Genomic DNA, 23,889 nt, shown 5'->3' with positions numbered 1-23,889 from the left:
AGTAGTATGAAACCTCCCAGAGGATGCACACCCAGCCTCTCATGATGGGGAACAAGTAGTTCTTCAGCTCTTACGGAACTGCAACTCCCATTATTACTCAACATTGGTTATACTAGGACATCTGGGAGCCACATAGTCTGAAGCAAACTTCAGAAAATTGTCCCAGAGGTCAGCAGCGGGCGATGCAGAACATATGGACAAAAGAATTCTTGAAGGTACTTTAGACTGAACCTTGAAAGGTTTTAAAGGTTATTATTAACACCTTGTGTGCAGAAAGCCAGTGAAGAGACTTTAATGTCGGTGATATGGGGTCTCTGTAATGTTCCAGAGATCAACCTGACTGCCATATTTTGCACCAGTTAAAGTTTATATAGTAGGCACAAGGGTAATCCTGGATTTGAACTCTTAACAGCAGGTACTTGTTCAGTATCTTTGCATGTAATGTCCATAATTGCCCCATTTTTAATCAGAACCCCAAAAATGCATGAACTATATGAAAAAAACGGTTTTGGATTATGCTTCTTGGGTAATATAAAGGGTCTATAATTGAAAGCCAATGCTTAACTTATTGTAACCACCAATTAGTATGCATGGTTGCTTGGGAAATATATGATTAGGACAGCTCTTTCCAACAGGTACCCTCCAGATTCATTGGATGGGACTGGGACTCAGACGATCTGGGTTCTAGTCCCCGCTCAGCCATGGAGCCAACTGGGTGACTGGGCCAGTCACAGACTGTCAGCCCAACCTACCTCACAGGGTTGTTGTTGTGGGGATAAGATGGAGGAGGAGAATGATGTAAGCTGCCTTGAGCCCTTTGTAGGAAAAAGGCAGGATATAAATCAATCAATCAATCAATCAATCAAAAATAATTCCCAACCAGCATGGCCAATCACCATGGAGCGCACTTGTGGGCGAAGGCTGAATTTAGAAAGGGAAAACTTTATTAAAAACATTTCAATGGCTAACAAAGGCTAGAATCCAAATGGCTACTGGAGCGGCTCTACCTCTACAACATTAAAGACAATGAAGAAAGCAATTCAGATTTGTAATGAAGAGATGGGACACTGGGGCAGTGGAAATGATAAGCAGGAAAATGTTGGCTGGTTTTACAAATCCCAACTTCTCTAATATAAAATTTTATTTGAAGTATAATGGCCCAAGTTTGTAAATTTGCCAGAGCAGCTAAAAGGATCCCACTGGATGAAGTTGCCACCGTCTCTGTCAATTACCATATAGACAGGCATTCATAAGAACTGAGACATCTGTCCTTTTTATAAAGATAAGGGCTTAGCAGTACTGTGAGCAATTGTTCTTGATTTTTCCATATTAACCTATTAATTCTTGATGTATAAGTGTAATAATAATTATTATTTCATTTCTATATCACTATATTTCCCATGGCCAAGGCTCTATATTATACAATATTTTAAAGCATTGTATTCATATAAAACATGAAAACATTTACCACAGACCATACCTCTGTGATATAACCCGCTTGAACATTTTGCTTATTCTTTCAGACAAGCCATTTTAGAAAGAGACAGTTCTCTCAGCTGTGCAAACATTTGCTGACTATTTAATCCCATAGAGCTGGACAGACAGTCAACCATGCATTGTGCTCCACAAAAGAGAAAGATTTTTCCCCCTGGCAAATTGCAACTGCAATATCAGAAGTCTCCAATACCAAAACATTTTGTTCATCCCTTAAAGAAACATGACATCAGATTCTGTTACCTCAGTATGACCTGTAACTTTTGATCAATCTCTTGAAACTTCAGCCAATATTCACCAGCAAGTTTATGAAATCCAGTAAGCACTGAAGCTTTCAAATCAGGATATGGGCATTCCAAGGCCAATAACTGTGATGGAATCTCATGAAAGAGTGCAAACCTCTCTTCTAAAGAATATGCCAATACCTACAATGACATCAGAGGTGACTGGTATAGTATGAATGGGTCTTGCCCTTGTAATTGCAAATTAAAATCAAGCAAATGCACTTACTTCATCTGTGGATTCTTCCAGCTCTTCTTCCAAAGTTATTCTTTCAATATGAAGCTTTTCCAACAGCACTTTCTGTTGTTTCTTCACAAACTCAACCTGATTTTAGAAAACATTTTCATGCTGAACACTAGTTTTATTCCCATTTTTCTTCCTTCTCCCTCCCTTCAAATCTGCACAAAAAATATTCCATTTTTTTTATCCTCACAACAGTTCTGTGAGGTAAGCCAAATGGAAAGGGGGTGATTGGTCAGAGGTGATCCAGTGCTAATTGAATGAATGGCTGGATGAAGATTTGGTACTAGTATAACACTCTCTAATCACTACACCACACTGGTTCTCTCCAATGGCACAATTCCATTCACCAACTTACTCTGACATACATGAATGATCTGTTTCAGGCTGGGGGGCCCTAGCAGAACCTCCACTAGAAGACAACAACAGTTTCTGGTCCTACCTGTGAATAGCATTACAAAAAAATGAGAGGCAGGCAGGCAAAGAGAAGACAGGTATATATCCAAAACAGCCCTCTAGATATGATATGCAACCCCATGAATGAAGCCATCAGTCCATCAACACCTATTCAGGATGCCCTGAAGACAGATAGCTTTGCACAAAGAAATGCTAAGATGAGGCAGTAAGGCAATGCTGCTTTCAACTTACAAATCAGCTTTCAAATAGTTTTTAAATCATTAAGATGTCTATCTCATTTTGTTAGAACATGTGGATTGCAGGAAGCACTAAGTAAAAATAAACAATGAGGGTCTCCCTACACAAGGTATTTATTGTGGTCTCAGGATTCCTGAACCATGGTAGGTTGTGGGCACATCGTCATCTTCCAGGGCCTCTCTTGTGTTTTCTGAGCATTTTCACTTATTTTTTTAGAATGAGAATAATGAGGTAGCCATGCTATAAAATGCTACAAAATGGCTGTGTAGTTTTTCAATTCTGCAATACAGCACCACCACCTTGTGGTGGTGTAATGGAACAGACAGAAAGGAAGACAAATGCCCTGGGGGGAAAGACATGTGAAGAAGCTGATTTTAATTCCACAAATAAGTAGACGCCACAAAGCAGTAGATGCCTCAGTAAAGTGGTGGGTTAAAACAGCATAAAAACTTAACATACAGAAGCCCTAAAACAAAATTATAAGAAAAAACTTTTACCAGGCAGCACCTCACAAAAATCAGAAAATAAGTAAGCAATTGATTGTGTAATCACCAGTGATGGTGCAAGAAACCAAGTGCACCCAGTGGCTTGTAGAGAGCAACTGTGTATTCCTGTCTATATAACAAGGCAGTGTGTAGTTCTGATGGAATATAGCTAGCTGGGGAATTCTGGGAGTTGTAGGTCATTTTCCTATCTAAATGTGGTAGGATGGTGCTCCTACCCTGGACCAATCAACTTAGTATGTAGGCTCAACCACTAATTCTCTATCTAGTAATTTCTGTAGCACTTGATAACCAAAACTCTTATTCTGTGTGTAAAAGCTTCTTCTGAAGAATGAAACATTTTAGTAAGCATTTTGATTAGCAAACTTTTTAATAGATGACAAAGAATCAAAGCAGATTAAGAAGTGCAGGATATCAATACAGAACAGTTTCCCTTGTAGAAAAAGTAACAAATATGGTTTGCTTTCAGAGATACAATGGCCTGGATCATACATAATGGTGAACTATGGGTTAAACAATCCATAGTTAAGATCAAACAGCCTCTAGAAGGGCACAGGAATGAACAGAAATAAGGTTTGCTACGTAAGGTCCAGCTAGTTCAGCGTCCTGTTGCACACAGGGACTGCACTTGGATACAATGATTACACATGAAAGCAAGGGGAAGATTGTGTACCAAGTTAAATAAGCAACCCAGTAACACGAAATAATTGTTCGGCCTCCTGAACCACTGAATTACTAACCTCTTTTAACACTGCATCTGGATTAAACTGATAGTCTGGACATTTGCAGTTGGTCTGCATTTCCAACAGTCTGTACCTTAAATCTTCTCTTAGCTGCCAGACAGGTTGTACTGTATTGGCTTGAAATGTGTCCAACTCTTCTGATATTTTATATCCTATAGGAGGTTAAAAACAAATTATGGGCATTGCTTAGTCAAAGAAAGTCAATTAATTTGTCAGTAACAGATTACATAGTGCATTTTTAATAAAAAGCATATTTTCCAGAAGAAGGAATGGTTCCTCCTCTTTTAAAAGGAGTAATTAAATAGTTCCCAGAGAATGAAAGGGAAGGTATAATACTCCTGTGTACCTTGTTTTTATTATCTTGCTGCTGGACTCCGGAGAGAAGGAAAGGGGAGAGGAGTTGTTCTTTTTAGCTGTAACAAAAAGCTTGTTGGTGGGAGGGCAACACTCACTGAGAGAGTTTGGAAGAGCAGCATGAGCGATGTGGGGCTCTCCGTCCACTCTCCCTCTGAACACAGGAAAGCCCTGTGGGCTATAGGCAAATCTGGTAGCAGGAGCAGGCTAGCTATCACCCACAGGTTTGGCAAAGATGAGACCGCTTTTTCTTCATCCTGTCTGCTGCCCTTCTCTCCTCATGGTAAACACTCACAGCTGTTGAAGGAGATGTTCCATTTTGACAAGACAAGGTGACAACAGCTGCCACTGCTTCCCTTCTCTGCTTTTAGCTGCCTCTAGTCTGATTCTGCAACCCTTTTCCTTGCATTGTGCTCTTGGTCCACTAATAACTTTGTTTCGCTTGACCATAATCAGATGGGAGATTGTATATACCACTGTGCTACGAATCTTTCATTCCTCTTGACACTGATAGCAATTAGTTGGGCACAGCCCGTGAGTGGCAAGAATTTGTTGGGCTCCCCAAGCCTCCGAAGACACAATGTGGTGGACATGATGCATCATTTACCTTTGGTCTGATCTGCAAGTGTACTGCTGAAATAAAGACCTGGAATTGGGCTTGCAGTCCCCAGAAATTTCCTGGAGAGACGGGTACACATCAGATTTCTATGTTGTCTTCTGCCTAGGCAAGAAGCACCACTAGAGTCGTGAGGAATGACAAACTGAATGGGAGGGATTGACAAATACTTTTACCTCATAATAAGAAGTTTATCATTGTGCATTTGTACTTTGTATATATTTATTTTTCAAATTTGTATGCTGCCCAATAGTCAGAGGGATATTTATCTGCATATCAGTAAGTATAAAGACCTGGTTTCAGTAAGAAGTGGTGACATGGAAGTACTTACGCAAGTCCCACAAGTCCAAAACACATTCACTTCCTTCATCAAAGAAAGTCTGCATTTCAGACTCAAGTTTTTGCCTGAAATGAAAATAAATTTTTAAAAAACCAGTTTGGACAAAATAAATCAATTTCTTTTCATATTCAAAGACTGAGGGTGGGGTGAGCTAAAGGTATGAAGTCAGTCATTCACTTAAAATGTAGCTACCATTCTTCATTTCATGGATCCATGAACGATTGTTTGCCTTTCTTAATGCCTCTTTTTTTAAGCAGCAGCTACATAGTGAATTCCAAACCTTATCAATAAGTTCAAGAGAACTGGAGAAGTATTTTTCAAGTGAAACATTAATTTGGACTGCTTTAAGATTTATATTTTCAATATTTTTTGTACTGACAGCTCTTTTGTATATTAGAACCATCCCCCAAATCCTTCTTTTCCTTTATCTTTCAGCTGGTCTCTAGAGCTGATCTAATCTGTTATTTCCAAGTATTATCTCTTAGCTTGACAGCTCCCTTCTCTCCCTATTCCGTCCTACTTCAGAATCATGGCTGTTGTGTCCTTTTTGACTTAATGTAGGCTCATATAGCCTGAACCATGCGTATCTTCCAGATGAGTCCATCACTCCAACTTGTCATGTATAGGGCCTCCATTTGTCCTCTATGGACTACCTTAAGTTCCAAATTCCTGCCTGAAATGTGGCTTTGCTTCCTTGTGCTGGTACTGCATAAATGCAGCCCAAATGCAGTCTGGGACAGAGTAGGGGGACAGATTCTGTATCTACCCCAATTCTTCACATAAATTCTTTATGTGCAGGTAGTTCTACAGCAGAAATATTAGGGAACTCTGATGAACATATTTTGGGAGGGGTATGTTCTACAGCTTATGGCCACTATCTAAGCTTTTCTGGATTTCTTCCAATGTGGGGTCACCCTAAACAAGTCTTGTCTTATCTTCTAAAATTTTCCATGAGATGGAAAACCCATGTATAATTACCACTACTATTTACTGACACTGGGATGACCTCCTTCCCTTTATAGTTCTCAGGACATCATCAGCCAGTAAAACCTATATCTGCAACTACCAGTACCAGAGTATACTTGAGCCTCCTCTAATCTGATGTACTCCAGATACTTTAGGGTACAACTTCAAACATTCTTGACCACTAGCCATCCTTGCTGAGGCTGATGGGAATTAAAGTACATTAACAAGCTCAGAACCTCTAGACAGCTCCAGCTGGGGCAGGCTGGTATATATTAGTAGCCCTGCCACACAGATCCATGTCTCAGAGGCTCTTTGCACTCTGCTGGTTTCTTGAAGTACCCCAAAGTGTTCCTTTTGGTGGCATTTCATCTCCATACTGCCATTTATTGTGTTTTAACTAACTCACTGTGCAGAATCGATATCAATCCAGATTTTCCATCGTATTGGGGGGTGGGATATGCAAAACCTTTAAACTCCAATTGTATTTATTTTTTGATGTACATCCTGCCTTTTTCCTACAAAGGGCTCAAGGCAGCTTACATCCTCCTCCTCCTGCATCTTATCCCCACAACAACAACCCTGTGAGGTAGGCTGGGCTGAGAGTCTGTGACTGGCCCAAAGTCACCCAGTTGGCTCCATGGCTGAGCAGGGACTAGAACCCAGATCGTCTGAGTCCCAGTCCCATGCTCTTAACCACTACACCACACTGTACTGATGCAGTTGAAATGATACAGTTTCTTCAATTTAACACAATTATTTTATAAGGTGAGCATTCATTTACCATGATATTCTCTATTATCATAATGTCTGCATTTCTGTGATATCATCTTATCATGGATATTTAAGTTATGCCTGCGACACCTCAGCCTTGTTGCTACCAGTTTTTTCAATTACTTTATCAAGCTTTTCCGGTTCTTACCTGCTTTCATGCAGTCTCTTGTGCTCTTTCCACCACACTTGCTTATGCTGTTTCAGCAGCATTTGTTCTTTGCTAAATTTTGAAGCATACTCTGTCTTTTTAATCTAGGTTGAAGGTTTTATAATATTACATATATGTCTTCTGTTGGACTCTAATAAAAATGCTAAAACAGGCTTTCAATGTTACTGTCAATGACATGTGAATAGTAAGATGCATTATCAAATAAAAAAAGATTTGTTCTAGAAACAAAGAGTACACACACACACACACACAATTCTATCTCCTGTTGTACCAAGAGCTGCTGTCAAGCTTCCCACTTCCCACTAGCTGTCATTCAACTGCACCAAAAAATTCATAAGGATCTATAGTCCACATAATCCATGTGGACACCAGAAAAGTTAAAATAAATAACCATATTCTAGTGAAATGATTGATAATTTTTTAAGTTATTTTTAAAATTGAAGGTGAGCACATACTGTACAATATACTATAAAATATTTATTTAGTATAAATAGTTAACACAAAAATGAATGGTGCCAATAGCCAACAGCTGTAAAATGATCTGGTCCAGAAGAATCAGGAAAGAAGATAGCAGACTCCCTCTGTGCTCAAGAGTTACCTTTAGTGACAATCCACTACATACTCTGCAAGAACCTTTGTGAATACTACAACCAAAGAAATGGTATTGCTGTAACAGCAAACAGTCCATGCAATACAGTCAGAACACTTTAGGACCAGTTTACATATTTCTTTATCCCTGTGACAAGCTGCTTCCATGTGGAAAGTGACAAAATCCCATTCTGTTATCTAACTTGTTTCTTCCAGATCATGCAGAGACTTTTTCCACTCCACTAGCAGAAGCACCCAAAACTAGTGGGCATGGGAATCCACATGGTTAACCAACCTTAACCTTATGACATGCATGAAGCCTCACTATGTGGAACTGGTTTCGACAGGAATAAGGCAAAGAACAGACCAGCCTTTATGTAATAGGATTTCAGTACAGACGCATGGGCAAAACTGGGTTTAGAGGTACACAGATAAGGTATGTTTTTAAAACTATAGTACTGCCATTACTGTATGTATCCAGGCATTCACTTATAATCAGTAATAAGCTTAGTGACATCAGCTTATTTGAATGGGACAGAGCAGAAGACATCTTCAGTCTTAAACTGGAGACAGATTTTGTATTTCACACAGCAGTGCTATTTTCACTAAAAAAAAGTTTGAGAAGGTATGCAAGTGGACTTACAAAATTCAACATGTTTTAATATCTAGTTTTAAAGAAATAACATTTGTTGCATTTGAACACATTTATGAATTTGCTCAATACTTCGTTTTCAAGCAGAAAACAAGAGGGAGGGATCATCAATATTACAAAACCATTGTTGTATTTTATCTTATTTATTTAAAAATGGCAAAGAATTTCTAACCACTTGTCACATCTTATGTATTTATGATAAATTTGCACAATGACCTACAAAACACCACTCTAGAATTCCTATTATTTGATGATAAAGACACCTCTCTTCATCACTGAGCAGCTTTAGAGAGAATAGGTTTTGCGGTTTCCCTGACTAGAGAAAACTTGCAAAAAATGAAAAAGTGAAATACATAAGATTAGCATTTAGCTTTAAAGCTTGAATGACCCAAACTGAATTCTGCTCTGTCAGGCCATGAATCTATGCCATTTGGCAACAGCTTTGATAAATTACATCTCTAACATTAAAAGAAAAAAATACAGCAAGCAGTCCTTCCAGCCCTTTTTCATTGGTGAAAGAGAACCCCTGGTTTGTTGTTGAATTTTGAACTCCAGGTTGTTTGCAGGTAAGAATCTGTAGTTAAACCGTGACAACCCAAGATTCAACCCACATTCTGGGTTCTTATTAAGTACAAACCAGATCTAAGTGTTGCATCTGTTCTGATAATCATACATTTTTACATGTGTTTAATCAGTATTTTAACTTCTTTACAGTCTCCTCAGTGAGGGAGAGATACCAATTGTGTAACTATATGTTTCCATAATAAGAAACAACAAAAATCTGGTGATAAAATAGGTGGGCAGTCCTCTCTGTGGGGTAGGAAGTAACATGCAGGGACAGAAATTGCTCCTCATTGGGTGCTCTTGCATACTCCCAAAAGCTCTTCCCTTCTACATGGGAACCTTCTGCAGTGTCCATGTGGTTCTTTTTATCCCTGCCAGAAGCAGGTATTGCTTTGGCACTAGGATGCTTGGTGCTAACACTGGTGAGTTTCACGCAGACTACAATATCTTTTTGCAGAGTAAAGGAAGCAGCATGAACTAAACATGCATGCTAAAGCAAGCCGTAGCAACCATGGGCAGGGCTTGTGGAGCGGATGGACTGTGAATACCAGTCCAGGCAAGATATATGCATTCTAAGGCTTCAGGAAAACAGGGAGCAATTGAGGAATCAATTGCTCATTCCAGTTCCAAGGAAAGCAGAGTGTGGTGTCTCTAATTTATCCATGGATGCATATCCAGTGTGTTAGGACTCTCCATGTTTTCACATTGCTCTCATATTTTTCTACACTTTTGAGGTTACATTAGTGGTTCATAATGCCACCTTTGTGTCTGGAGTGTTTGCAATTGCCCAACAGGAGGGAATCACGTGGAGCCATTCCAATGCCGACATGATCATGTGAAATGCCCACAAATGAAGGACCACAGATGGATCCTTGGATTAATCTTGGGAGATGGCCATATGGTTGGCAATTGCAAAGTCCTGGGAGCAGAGACAGGCAAATACTGTCTAATGAGAAATGTGTCCCCCACTACAGCTTGTTTGCTCATCCTAATGTCTGATAGAAAAGAAAAATGAGAAAGCTTTATTAAGAATTTCTTAGCATATCTATAACCTTTCTAAAACAGAACGTGTTTGGAGACAAATGTTGCTTCCAGTTTGTTTCTACTCTGAAAATTTTCAATTCAAGAAACCAGCTCCTTCTCTGGTCCTGCATGTTTACAACTAAAGTAATTTGTCCTTTGTCCCTAAAAGCACAGAACCGATGAAACAAAGCCAGCAAATCAAATTTCCAGGAATATTGGTTTCAGCACACTTGCAAAAAGCAAACAGTGCTGATGGGCTTGGTATCACAAAGAAGGCTGCCCTCATTTTTATATCAATTATGTTTACTCAATTACTTCTTGTCACTCAAAAAGTGCTTTCTGCTCCAGCAGCTAATATGGCAACCACTGCTTGGCAAGTGAATTCTAACTGTAGCCTATATGCTGTTTTAAACATTAATGACATACTCCTTTTGTAGGGAACAGACACAATTTTGTTACACCATATGACGTGCCAGGGCCAATGAAGAAGTCTTTAGGGCCCTACCACTAGGTAAGGAGGCAGCTGCCTCCAGGAAATCATCACTGGGAGTCATGAAAGGGTAGCAGATTGCAGTTATCACCACCACCACCACCACCACCACCACCATCTTTATACTGTCGGGGCATGAGAGAGATACTTGTGGGATTTTTCTCCTTCAGGCACCAAGGTAACTTGACTTGCTGCTCTGTTTCAAGCAACAAAATGTCTTGGGCCAGCCCTCCCTGGCTCTAGCCTGCAGCCTCACTCTTAACAAACCCTCATGTATGGTGCATGTATTATGTGCTGGAACTAGGACTATTGCTAAGGCATCGCTGAGACAATTCATGCAGTGGGTAAAGCACCATCAGATCTAGGCTAGGAACCTTAGGGCGAGCTGTGAGGGGCAGGTGCACATCCCCTTTTCTTTCTTGCTTAGTGGAAAGATAGCAATTGCTAATTATAGACTCATAAGGTTTATCCATTGCAGCTGATGGTGTCCTGACACGGTTTGGGAGCACAGAGGAGTTTTATTGTTAGTTTTAACATGCTGTAGGACTCCTGAGCATTTCTTTTAATGGAAACCAGGGAAGGCAAAATGCCTTGAATCAAATTCTTGCTAACTAAAACTAATTCTATAGCCCAGCGTTGGGCAATACACAGCCAATCCCCATGGGGCCCTTACTGCCCCTCCAGTCGGCTACCCCACCCCTTCTGCTTTCTTTAAAACAAACTAAATGTGTTTCATTCATCACTGAAATTCATTGGCAAACAGATGGAGAGGCTGAAAATTGACAAATTTAGCTTGTTTTCAAGCAGTATTTCCTCATTCTAAGCCTTCATAACAACTAAGAGGCTTACAGCAAACAAATTCACCTTGTTTTCTCCCTGCTTTTTTTGTGGAATGGGGCAGTAGTGGGATGAGTGCAAACTGCAGTGGGCCTGAATAAATATATAAAGACAGGAGTAAACAATTGTCTCAAAATATCCACAAACCACAGATGTTAAGAATAATATCCCCAAATATAGACTGGCTTTACTAGCTAGTGGAATTAACTATTTAAAACTCAGATCCAGTGTATAAAATGTAGCTGGGCATTAAACACTTTTTTTTAAGCTGACAGTACTAATATCTAGCAATGCTTGCTGTACTTTTTCTCCAACACCTTGCCCTATGGATAGCATACTGTATGCATACTGCTTAATCAATCCTATAGCATCTCTTTCCTTTTTATTTGAATGCTATTTCAAGAACCGTTGATTTTAAAAGGTAACAGTCGCTTATTTTATCTAGTTTTATCTGCTTGTATCTTTACTAATTATTTATCATTTCTATTTATTGTTATTGTTTATGGGCTGTTTTGATTCTTATTCGATTTTAATGTTGTAAGCCGTCCTGAGATGTTGTCGTAAAGGACGGCATACAAATGTTTAAAATAAATACATACATACATACATACATCTAAAGTTGCATTCAACAACAGTCAATTTTTTTTTTAAATTACCTTGAACAGAATGTTAGCAGATTCTAACTTCTTTGCTTCAGTAATTGCATGTAGCTGTTCGTAGTCAACAGGTTTATACTTTGAACTCCTAAGGCCAGCTTTCACACAAACAACCATTTTGTCTAGTTAGGCATGAAACAATTCAAAAGGCTTAATAAAACTTAGCATTCCAGTGTTTCCAGTCATGATACCTTTTAGAACATAACTAAACAACTCCCCGTGCCTTTCCTTTTTTATTGATCCTATTACAATTATTAGAAAATTTACAATAACAGTCAGAGAAAATGTTAACAGTTGAACCACATTTTTTGAAAATGTAGTGTGTCATGCAAGCTACTGACCCAACTGCAAAAAACATTTGAGAGAAAGTTACAGGCCCTTGACATTAGTCAAATATGGATAATGATCTAAGCTACCTAAACACTCATTTGCCCTGTGGGGTTTGTATTGCTCCACTGCCCTTCCTCATTCATAGAATTTTTGAGGAGGGCTCCAGATGTTGTTAGCTTCCATGAGCACTCCAGTATTTTTTCACCACCTTTTACTTGCTGCAGAAAATCACTAAGCAAAAAGAATAGCTATATCATACTTTCCAATTATTAGTGTTGGAAGCCATCTTTCTTAAAGCACCCATATTTATTTTATTGCATCTATTTTTTAAAAAATGCATATTCAGTAAAGGAATTTGTTTGCAACAAGTTGGGAAACCTAACAGCTGTTACTTCAGATGATAAAGCACATGTCTCTTTAGTTCACTTAAGCAGTGGAGTGACACAGTACATCCCTCAATCTTCCTAGCCACAGACCAAGGCTATAATCCAGATTACTGTTTCTCTGGAGTAAGTCACACTAGATACTATGGGATTTGTTTCCAAGCAAACTTTCTTAAGGTTCTTCTGCACATTTCCTTCTTCTTCCCTACTTTTTTCAAGTTCTGCAGATGTGAGATAAAGACTATAATCATTGTAAGCTTCTTGAACTGCAGAGCATGAGACTTTGTTTACAAGACACCTCTCTCGGCTACAAAGGCAAAAGACTACTGCCACTGTAGAAAGTAAATGTCTAGCTCAGAAATAAAAAAGGTTCACAAAGCATAGTCAGGTTTTCAAAGTTTCTGGAAAACATGGATGAGAACTATAGAATGAACCCCACAAACTCTATAATGTTATATAATTGATACACCTTGCTACACTGAGACAATGGATGCTGTGACAAACAGACTGGAATATTTAAAGGTATATTTAAAAGTTTACCTATGCTGCTACTTCTGTGCATTGCATTAAATTCTTGAAGGTTCTTTCCACTCATCTTACATCTGTTGAAGAAGCATTTCATTACACACTAATGGTATTTACAGAGAAAGACTACTTTCAATGTATTTACTTTTTCTTTGTGTGAGACTTTATCTGTGCAGTGAAGTCTTTGTTGATAGAATTAGTTGTTGCTCAAGATATAAAATGAGGCAAATATTATACCTGCCATGGAATACCATCATTTTACTGTGATTTTTAAACAGTGCAGTCAAACAAAGTTACACCTGTATAAAAATACTGTTTGCCTTACAAAATGTGCAGTCCAATTCTACTAATATTTGCCATAAGATTCACTGAAACCAATAACTTACTTCCAAGTATACATGCATAAGATCAAACCCTAGGAACGTAAAATCCAACCTCTGAAAATCAAAAATCATGAACTGTGAAATGAGTTGCAATGATGTTAAATTTCAACATTTAATGCCATTAAATACTATAAAATCACTTGTAATATCAGAGAGAAAACACTTAAACCGTATCCCATGTTACTAAGTTTGTCCTACTTAGGTGGATTGTTGTGCTGCATAAACTCAGACTACTTCCCACAGGGTGTCTTCTTTGTAGCCTACAAGCCATCCTGACAACCTATGGTTCAATCCTGGGGTTACTGTACCCACAAAAAGTTGTGCTGTCTACACCACGGTGATCAACATCATTGTGAGTATTGGGAAGCAGCAGGTCAGTCACTTGGCAAGAGTGGCAAAACCCTTGCTATATTTGCCCAGGTCACACTGCCAGTGACCTCTGCCCCATCAATGTCCAGGTATCACGACAGAGTGACCATCACTGGCTTCATGTTGCTCACTGTGATTGGGAGCACTTTTCTGCTCATCGTACATCATAGGTTATTTGCAAGGTGGCTTCCTGTGAACCATGTACTTTGTGAATGAAATTATTCTCATCTGTAGTAAAAGTACCTTTGGCACCTGCTTGTCCTATTATGATAAAAAAAATTAATTTGTGGGGGGCTGAGGATGTAGACAAGATCAAGGGTATGCTCAACCACCAGAATGCTTTATCTTTGTCCCATCCTGGACAATTAGAGCAGCCAGCAAAGGATTGGTGAAGTAAGAAAAATGGTATACAGCTCCTTAAAGGAATGTGCAATTCCACCAATCCTTAACAGGCCTGCTGTGAGCCCTTTGTTGAAATAGCCCTCTCTGAATCCTACTGTGATACAAAGTGCTTGAGCATATAAATCCACATCTACTAGAGGTTCTTGGCAGAAATTGAGTAGCTAGACTCAATTCAAGTCAGCTTCAGCAATGGTTTTGGTGCTGAATCACCTTGCTAGGCAATATTTGCTGGGAGCTGGACAGCAGGACAACGCATTCTCATCAGTTCCAACCAGAAGGACAGAACATGGAAACTTTTTGGCCTGTCTAGAATGGTCATTGGGACCACTATTCTAGGTGGTTCCCATCCTTTGGGAGGGGGGGTTATTGCCAGAAGACAACACTGAGAAACAAATGTTGTTATCTTGGCCACTGCCATATGGTAACACTCAGGGGTCAATTCTGTCCTTTGTGCATGTACATCAGGAGCAGGCAATGTATTGTCCACCACAGCTTTAAAAATCCTGAATCATTAATCATGTTGGCTTGGCGGGGCCCAAAAGACTTGTAGTCTGAACTGTTTGAAGGAGACAGTTTGCCTATTCCTGATCTGTATGACATCTCTGGGACAGATGGATCAGGTAATGAGTATGTTATCAATATACAACTCTATTTGTTTAGTAGAGAAGCTTGTTGCTATCCCAAAACATCCATTCATAAGATAATCAGACTCGGCCAGGGTAACATGTGCCTTATTTACATTCAGGTTGGATTTTTGCAATTAATGGTACATGGGGGTACTTTCAAAGTCTTCTGAAATGACACGTGAACCAGAATATGACAGCAAGGTTGTTAGGAGGCACAGACCCAAAAGATCCTATCACATCTGTTTTGCAACAGTTACACGACTGCCAATTTGTTCCACACACAATTCAAAATATTGCCGACTACCTCCAAAACCCTAAACGACTTAGGTCCTGATGAGATTCTTGCCATTTATCTAAATTGCGAGGCATCTGTAACTCATATCTTCTGTTAACTTAAAGGAAGGCCACCTGACAACATCTAAACTTTAAAGCATAAAGAAAAAAGATTCAACTATACAGTGCCAAAGCAAAATAGGCAGGGAATTGCCAACTCTCTCTCACAATGTTTTCTTGGGTGCATATAAGACCTTCTTCGTTAATGGAAAGCTTAAAGCCTTCCTGATAGGAACATGACCACAGCTCATCAGTATTCGTTAATGTTTTTAAACTAGCTTTATAGTGAAATTCTCACTGCAAAGCATAGAGGCTGAGTTAAATAACTAACTAGATGTAAAAAAATAAAAATAAAAATCTTTGGTTAGGTTGATATAAGCAGGCCAGGTGGCAAACCAGAACCATTATGATTCTGGAAATTTAAAGGTAGAGCCAAAGAAACAGATGTCTGTGTTGCTATACAGTAGGTTGTCTTTATACACTAGTAAGTATGTCCAAGTGGAAAATCTGTGCAATAATTAATCTGAAGTCCACTAAAAGCACCTTTAAATCCCCTTTGTCTGGGAGAAGCATACAGCCATGGGGACAATGAGATATCAGAATTCCTTAAGAAGATTAGATGGGGTACATGTCACGCTCCATGTGATCTCTGCGCTCTTTCTTCTGCTTTGCTATCTGGAAAGCACCTCGCTGTCAATTTAACAATGAAGTCAGTAGGTGGCTTGCTGTTGACATGTATGGGAACTGGATCCACTCCTCAGCTGACAGCAGGAAGAGGAAATTCAGACAGGAAACTTACAGTGTTTCCTGTTTTCCTTCTTATAAGTGTAAATCATAATCAAGGGGAAAAGAACACCACCACTTTGATCCTCACTAGGATTGTTCCATTGCAACTATTCTGTACAAAAACTAACTTTCTTGCTTTTGCCAAGAGCTGACAGAGGATCAGTAAGATGGAGCAAAACTCTTTCTCATCTATAGCAAGCTTGGATGATTGACTGAAAGAGCTGTGATCCAACAAGACAGCCAGAAAATCTACTGTGATTCTTAAAAGCAGACAAATCATATGGCAAAAACAATAGCTTTGCTGGCTTCTAAAATCTAAGATGTTGACACCACCACCTTTTATAAACAAGATTACATTATTTTAGAGTATCACTATGGGAGATTTATGGATGCTCCCCAATAACATAAAGTACTGCACAAGATAGCCTCTCTCATTCTAGTACTCTCTGGATGTTTTGGACATCAATGCCCATCAGCCACAGCATGATCAGTCATCAGTAATGTTGAGCATTGTGCCCTCTGGGTGCTTTGAATTACCCATTTGGAGAATGAATGCTAGCATAACACTGGACATCACCAGATCAGGAAGTTCTCCACTCCTAAAAGCGGCAACCAATGCAAGGGAGCTTCACAAAGCAAATTGAAGAACATCATGCTATTTGCATTGCTGAACTGGAAAGAGGCGATGGTGGTATGAGGCATTGTTTTTGGGAGCAGTCACCATGGAAAAAAATTCTGGGAAAACCTGGCTTCTCCATGTAGCATGCAATTATGATAAATATACCATTATTTCTGAAGAGGACTAGATGGTGGAAAACTGAAATTCTACATTGTAATATCCATGTATTATGTGTAATATGTCATATAATACTGGTTATGATATACAATGTTTTATTTATTGATTTTTCCATTTCTATGCTACCAAGTACTTAAGTCCCTAGGTGGCTTACAAAATCATAAGTATACATTTAAATATAGAACAATTTAAAATTTCAAAAGCCTTAATTTAAAAAAAAATCAAATGTAATCATAATGCAACATTAAATAGGTAGAAAGGAGTCAGGATGAATTAAAATAGATACTAAAAAGGTATGTTTTCACCTGGTGCTGAAATGAAAATAATGATGGCACCAGGTATATTTCCCTTGAGTGTTTATTCCAGAGGTGGGGAGCAGCCACGGCAAAGGTCCTTTTCCTATTTGCCACCTCTTCACCTCTTTGAGGGGTGGCTCCTGTAGAAGGGCCTCCTCTTTTGACCTAAGGGGCTGGGCAGGTTCATACGAGTGAATGCTGTCCCTTAGGTAACCATGCCCTAAGCCATTTAGGACTTTATCTGTCAAAATAAGCACCTTGAATTGAGCCCAACTGGTTTTTTATGCAGTTTTTTAAGCACTGGATACTGAGTCCACCTGGGCCTCCAGGGATAGACCCAGGTCCAGGAGCACCTCCAAACCGCAAGACCTGTCCCTTAGGGGAGTGTGACCCCATCCAGGACAGGGGAGAGCCCCTCCAATCTGTCAGGTGGACTTCCTTCTAACAGCACCTCCATTTTGTCTGGATTAAGTTTCAGTTTATTGACCCTCATCCAGACCATTATCAAGTTCAGGCACTGGTTCAGGACATCCACTGCTTCACCTGGATTAGATGAAAAACAGAGGTAGAACTGAATATTATCAGCATATTGCTGACACTTCAGCTGAAACCTCCTGATGACTTCTCCCAGTGGTTTCATGTAGATGTTAAAAAGCATGGGGGATAACACTGAGCCTTATGAAACTCCATGACTCAAAGGCCATGGGCAGAGTTGCAGTCCACCAGCACCACCCTCTGAACATGGTCATCTAGGTAGGAGTGGAATCACTGCAGATCACTGCCCTCCCCACTCCCAACTCAGCCAACCTGCCCAGAAAGACACCATGGTTGATGGTGTCGATAGTCACTGAGAGGTCAAGGAGAATCAACAGGGTTGTGAATCAACAGGGTTGTGCTCCCCTCTCTCTCTCCCTGCAAAGGTACAGGGCAACAAAGGCAGTCTCTGATCCGAACCCAGGTCTGAAACCTGATTGAATGAATCTAGAAAATCCATCTCATCCAAGAGTACCTGGAGCTGCCGAGCCACCACCCGTTCTAATATCTTGCCCCCCCCCCCCAAAAAAGGGAAGTTTAGCCATGGGCGTTAGTTGTCAGCTAAGTCCAGGTCAAGGTTAGGGCTTTTCAGGTGTGGCCTTATCACTGCCTCTTTCAAAGGACCACTCCCTCTCTCAACAAGAGATTAACAGTCTCCTGGACCCAGGTCTGGATCCCTCTAAAGATCTTCCCATTAACCATGATGGGCAAAGATCAAGCAAGCAAGCAAGCAAGGGGTGAAAAGCATAGCATCTGTCTCCCTGATAGCACCCATCTATGGCCACGCTCGTGCAGGGAACACGGGCGCGATCGCAGTCATGCTGGGGGGAGGGGGGGAGATGGCCACAATCTTTGTTGTTCTTGTCACTTTATTTCAAATTTTTGTGATTAAAAAAATGGTTATAAAATGGATTAACCATATTTACACTGAACCTTATGGGGAAATTTGACTTGGCTCACAACCAATTTGGGTCGCAACCAGAGTCGTGGAACGGATTAAGTTTGTGAGCCAAGGTACCATTGTATTATACCTAAAGTGCATATGGAAACTAAGGGTAGAATCGAGCAGGCTGCTTATGTCTCCAAATGTGCTGCTCAAATGACTCCAACCGCTCAAGAGAACGACTGAAATTAACAGAAACTCCTGTTTCTGGAAGGGTCAGTGAAGCTTGCATAAGAGAGCTCCATCAACCTTCTTCCTTCTAGAAAGGAATATTTAGGGCTTTCCTCTGGAAATACTAACTTGTTTGGGAGTTTAGCCCTAGAAGCACTAAAGTAACATATTTTGTAAGCAAAATAGGGGCTGTGCATGGACCAGAATCTGCAACCAGCTCTGCTAGTAGATGGGGCGGGTTGGACTCTGCCCTATGGGTACAATCCTATGCATGCGTAGATAGAAAAGCACCTTACAGTGTGACTGGCTGGAGCATATTGGGAGTTGAGAGGGTTTTTTACCTGTCTAAACAGGAAAATATAGAAAACAAATCTATAATAAAGGCCCCATCCACTATGGCAGAAATAATCTTAATTGTACTTATGGTCGCATTTGCATAGCGTTGCATAAGCTGGGGGTCATGCTGATAAATCACTTCTATGATTTGGGAAATGTCAATTTTTATTTTAAATTAAGCTTAGTCCTCAAGAAGACATACCCATGCCTTAATTTAGCAAAATGTGTGGATCGTAACTTAGAATTTCCCCAGTTTCTTATTTAAAAAGAAAGTTGCAACATCTTTTCAGTCTTTAACTTTTTTAAAAAAACTGTTAAGTTAATTGATACCTGGATCACTATCAGGACAAATTCTTTATTTTAGTCTCAACATGTTTGCTAATAGCTTCATAGTGCCCTTTGGCCCAGCATCAGCTTACTTTGTTCTTAAACTGTACTTATCTCTTCTTTGCAAGATATATTTGAAATACCATTTTGCTCACAGTCCTCATGATCTTTCCATTTATGGCAGTGAATATATTTGCAGTTTAATCCTTATGCAATCTCATGTAAATCCCACATCCGCCACCACTTCATTTCAAGGAGTGCTTCATATGAGTTAACTTATGGTCCTGTACCCTCTGACATGATTATGATTTAATTTCAGATTCACTAGCTTTAATAAAGTAAAGTAGCTCTCATCGTTATTACCATGGTTCATCCTGCAGCAAAGTCTAAACTGATTGAAATATCTCATAATTAACATCCTCAGTTAATCAGTATTAGAATCATTGGCTCTAATTCTGTATATAGACATAATAACCAGAAATTTACCCTTGTGAGATAAATGGTAGAAATAATAATGGTCTACATGACAAATAATTCAAATGAAAAATATTATGACCTAAATTTGTACAGAAATTGGATCTCTATCACAGCAACAAAGTCCAACTTTGTCTGAAACTTTGGGAGAGATGGAACAAAAGTTCTGAGATCACATTTATTTGTGTTAGGGTAGTTTTTAATATCCCCTGTAAAAACCTTGAGCCTTCCCATTGAATTCGTAAAAGAATGTATTTTTAATGCCTGCTTAAGGTGATTTTAAGCTGTGAACCTAGTGCTAAAATTGCTATAAGGGCAAAAACAAGCTGAGCCCCTTCAGTTCTCTCTTTCCTGTAGTCAACTTTAGAGGAGAATGAAACTTCATCTTCCTTTTACCTCCAAGTTAACTGTTAAGGTCAGAAGAATTTTGTGGTTCATACACACTGTTAGAGTTGCCCTAATAAAAGGTTTACACTTTAGAATAGAGAAAGCTTTGCCTGTTTCCCTTCACCCCTCCCAATCCACAGGGGTCTCCCCCCCCCCCCAATTCAGGTTCTTTCTATGGAAAAAGGAGTTCCAGGATATGCAATGATTCACCTGCTGGCAAATTGCTCTCAAATGCAGAAGACAGTGGCAGGGGGATGATACCATGCAACTAGTTTGAATATTCAAATACTGGGCCAGCTCTCTCATTGCCTTAAAGACATTTCCTACTTCTGACTGTAAAAAGCAAGCATTGAAACCTGTTAAATTCTGTACTTCCTGATTGTTTTGTTATCTGTTACACAAGCTCTCCATGAGTCATGTTTTCCTGACGTGTAATTTTGTGCTTCTATTGTTCTTGCATATCACCCATTCAAGATCTCCTTTCCCTTCCCTGCAAAAGTATATGTGACACCAACTCCATAAAACACTCTGTACATGTTCTGTTTCCTCATAGCCAGTCTTAAACTGCTACCTTTCAGTGATGTTGTAATTCAGGGATTCCTGTTGCTGTAAATAAATGGATTAGTGCTTGATTGTACACTTACACTTGGTATTCATTTCAAGTAGGTCTGGAATCCTGACATACACCTTGCAAATGTTAAAATGTTTCAGGAATACATGTGTGTGTGTATGCACGCATACACACCCACACACACAGAGAACACCTTCTAGAAGTACTCAACCACCTATGATTTTTCCATATTTCATGAAGCCTCTATCAGTGACATGGATTTAAGTGAAATGAGTTTCACTTCTTCAAGCAAGAAGTGCTAGTTTGTTTTGCTTGCTTATCTTTTGTGCCAACATAAACATATCCCACACCTTCCCAGCACTCAGTATCTTGTGCACATTAAGTAGTAATAATGCCAATTAAACCCATTCAGTTCCAAGTTGTGACATACAAAACAGAAAAGACATGGGGGTGCGGGGAGGAACTTCTGCAAGGCACTAAAGGCAGATATGAAGAAATGAGATACCAAGGATATTCCAGGGCTCACAAAGAGGTGGGCATGTCGTGAGCGGAGCCGGCTGGTGCCGGAGGTCAGACTAGATGGCTCGGAAGGCGCCTTCTGATGCTCTGTTTCTATGTTTCTAAGAGGAGAGGCACTTAACAGAGGGGATGGCTCCAATTGCTACCAATCAAATGCATTGTGCATCTATTCCATCTTTGCTTCCTTAATGAAAGAAACAGTGGGGAAACACAGGAGGGTTACAAATGGAACATAGTGACATTTGGATACAACTCACACCCAAGTAAAACTCACTTGATTGTCCTGATGCAGAAGCCTGTACCACAGACAAGAAGTTACTGTTAGGACAGAATATGGAGAAAAAGAATGGTTTCCTATAAACAAATGCTTCAGACAAAGGCGTATTTTTTCTCCCTATCTGTTCAATCTGTACACAGAACATATAAACAAAGCTAAGTTAAGATCGGAGGAAGAAGTGAAAATTCATAGAAGATATTTCAATAATTTAAGATTATTTATTATTATTATTATTATTATTATTATAACATTTCTATGCCGCTCCTTGCCGAAACCTCGGGGCGGCTTACAACACAATAGATTAGGGTTTAAGATTAGAAGAAACCATATTACTGCCAGAAAACAGCAATGAATTGAAACAATATCTGAGGAGAATAAAAGAAGAAAGTGTAAAAGCAGGAATATAGCTGAGCATTAAGAAAAATGACTACAGAAGAATTACACAACTATACTGTCAGCAATGAAGAAATTCAAACTATGAAAGAATGTACATACCTTGCTCAGTTATCAATTCAAAAGGGCAGTGCAGCCAAGAAGTCTGAGAATTGGAAGGGCAGGAATAAAGAATGAAGATCATCATGTACAAGGATGTTTCAGTGGAAACCAAAGCCAGGATCGTCGACTAATGTACTCTGGATCACTATATATTGGTATGAAAATTGGGCAGTGAAGAAAACTGACAGGAAGAAAATTGAGGCATTTGAAATATAGTGCTGGATGAGAGTGAATACCCTGGACTGGGAGAAAGACAAACAAGTGGGTCTTAGTTTAAATCAAGCCAGGACTCAAACCTGGAAGCAAAAATGGCAAAACTGAAGCTGTCGTACTTCAAATACACCAAGAGAAGGCAAGAGTCACTGAGGAAGACAAAAAGGCTAAGGATGGCTAAAGGCAGAGAAAGACTAAGTATGACATGGATCGATTCCATAAGGAAGCCACAGTGCTTAGTTTGTAAGAATTGAGCAGGACTGTCAAGGACAGGCCATTTGAGAGGGCATTCACTGAAAGGGTCACTATGAATGGGAGATGACTTGATGACATATGAAAACAAGCCACATCATGATACACCCAATGTTCATGTGTAAATAGGCAAAGCACTGTCCTTGAACCCTCAAAGACAGACTAATTTCCCCCATTTTCCTGGCTTGGGACCAGGATACCTGAAGGAGCACCTCTTCCCTTACATGCCCTAACGCCCCTTAAGATCTGCAGCAGAGGCTCTGCTCTGGGAGCCCTCTTTAAAGGAGATAAAAAGAACAACTATCCAGAGTAGGGCCTTCTCTGCGTTGGTGCACAGATTATGGAATGCGCTCCCTGGAGAGGCGCGCCTGGCACCGAGTTTATATTCTTTTCAGCACCAGGTTAAAACCTTTTTATTTAATTGTTATTTTAAAAATCAATATTTTTATTGTTAACAGTTACTTTTTGGTTTTTATATAATTTTATGGAATTTGTATTGCTTTTAATTGTATATTTGTGAGCTGTCCCGAGATGCTGAGGCATGTGGGGATGGCATATAAAAGTTTTAAATAATAAATAAATAAATAAATTTTACAGACAAGAGTACACTGGTGAAAATTTATTTTCTAAATAGTTGTATTATTTTCTCTAATTATTGCTTTTTGCCGTGCTTGTCTTCTTTCTGCAGGCATCTGGTAGCTTACTGTGAGCCAAACAGACTGCTGATGTGATCAAGCTGGCACTTGCATTGCTGGAAAGGAGAGATATGGATCAGCCTTCCCTAACCTGATGACTTCCAGATGTGTTGGACTGAAATCCCATCACCTTACCAGCATGTCCCCATCCTAGAATAATGGGAACTGTAGCCCAATACTTTGGAAATCACCAGTTTGTGGAAGATGGATATAAATATTCCTCATAATATATAACAATTTGTAATATTTAATTGAGATTAGAACATCTGTTAAAGTGAAAGCAATTTGCAGTACTATGCCAGGGCTGAATTAGATTGCAGGAACTACCATATACTGGCTTCAAGAACTGCTAATATTTGTGCATTGTTTTACAGAAGACAAAAATATTTAAGACATCATCTAGGCAACCACTCAGATACTCAGAGGCCAGCTTGTTGTTGACAGCGTTGTTCACAGAAGTCCATTTATTGAACATTACAGAAATGACTATCTCCTGTGTTGCCCCTAAACTATGGAGCGCATTC

The 23,889-nt window shown here is 39.5% G+C and overlaps 1 protein-coding gene across 10 annotated transcripts in view; it reads right to left on the bottom strand.

The window, feature by feature from the left end:
• The window catches only part of CCDC148 (coiled-coil domain containing 148), a 199,771-nt gene that overhangs the window by 147,316 nt on the left and 28,566 nt on the right, over positions 1–23,889 (bottom strand). For 8 of the 10 annotated variants that reach the window (XR_006413556.1, XR_006413557.1, XR_006413558.1 and 5 more), the window contains exons 1-7: positions 13,196–13,253; positions 11,943–12,064; positions 7,112–7,215; positions 5,218–5,291; positions 3,914–4,068; positions 2,005–2,100; positions 1,738–1,919 (exon numbers count right to left, since the gene is read on the bottom strand). Coding sequence is in view for 6 of the 10 variants with exons in the window: in XM_044418430.1 (XP_044274365.1) it covers positions 1,738–1,919; positions 2,005–2,100; positions 3,914–4,068; positions 5,218–5,291; positions 7,112–7,215; positions 11,943–12,064; positions 13,196–13,250 (788 nt within the window). In the remaining 4 variants the exon portion in view is untranslated. Of the gene's footprint in view, positions 1–1,737; positions 1,920–2,004; positions 2,101–3,913; positions 4,069–4,368; positions 4,472–5,217; positions 5,292–7,111; positions 7,216–11,942; positions 12,065–13,195; positions 13,258–23,889 lie in introns of those variants that run through there. The other 2 variants (XM_044418431.1, XM_044418436.1) reach the window with 2 other exon arrangements.

This window comes from Varanus komodoensis, unplaced genomic scaffold, assembly GCF_004798865.1.
Source record: "Varanus komodoensis strain SLA01 unplaced genomic scaffold, ASM479886v1 scaffold9, whole genome shotgun sequence".
In the NCBI taxonomy this organism is placed as follows: Eukaryota; Metazoa; Chordata; class Lepidosauria; order Squamata; family Varanidae; genus Varanus; species Varanus komodoensis.
The sequence above is the reverse complement of the archived record's forward strand: the minus strand, read 5'-3'. Positions and strand labels throughout refer to the sequence as shown.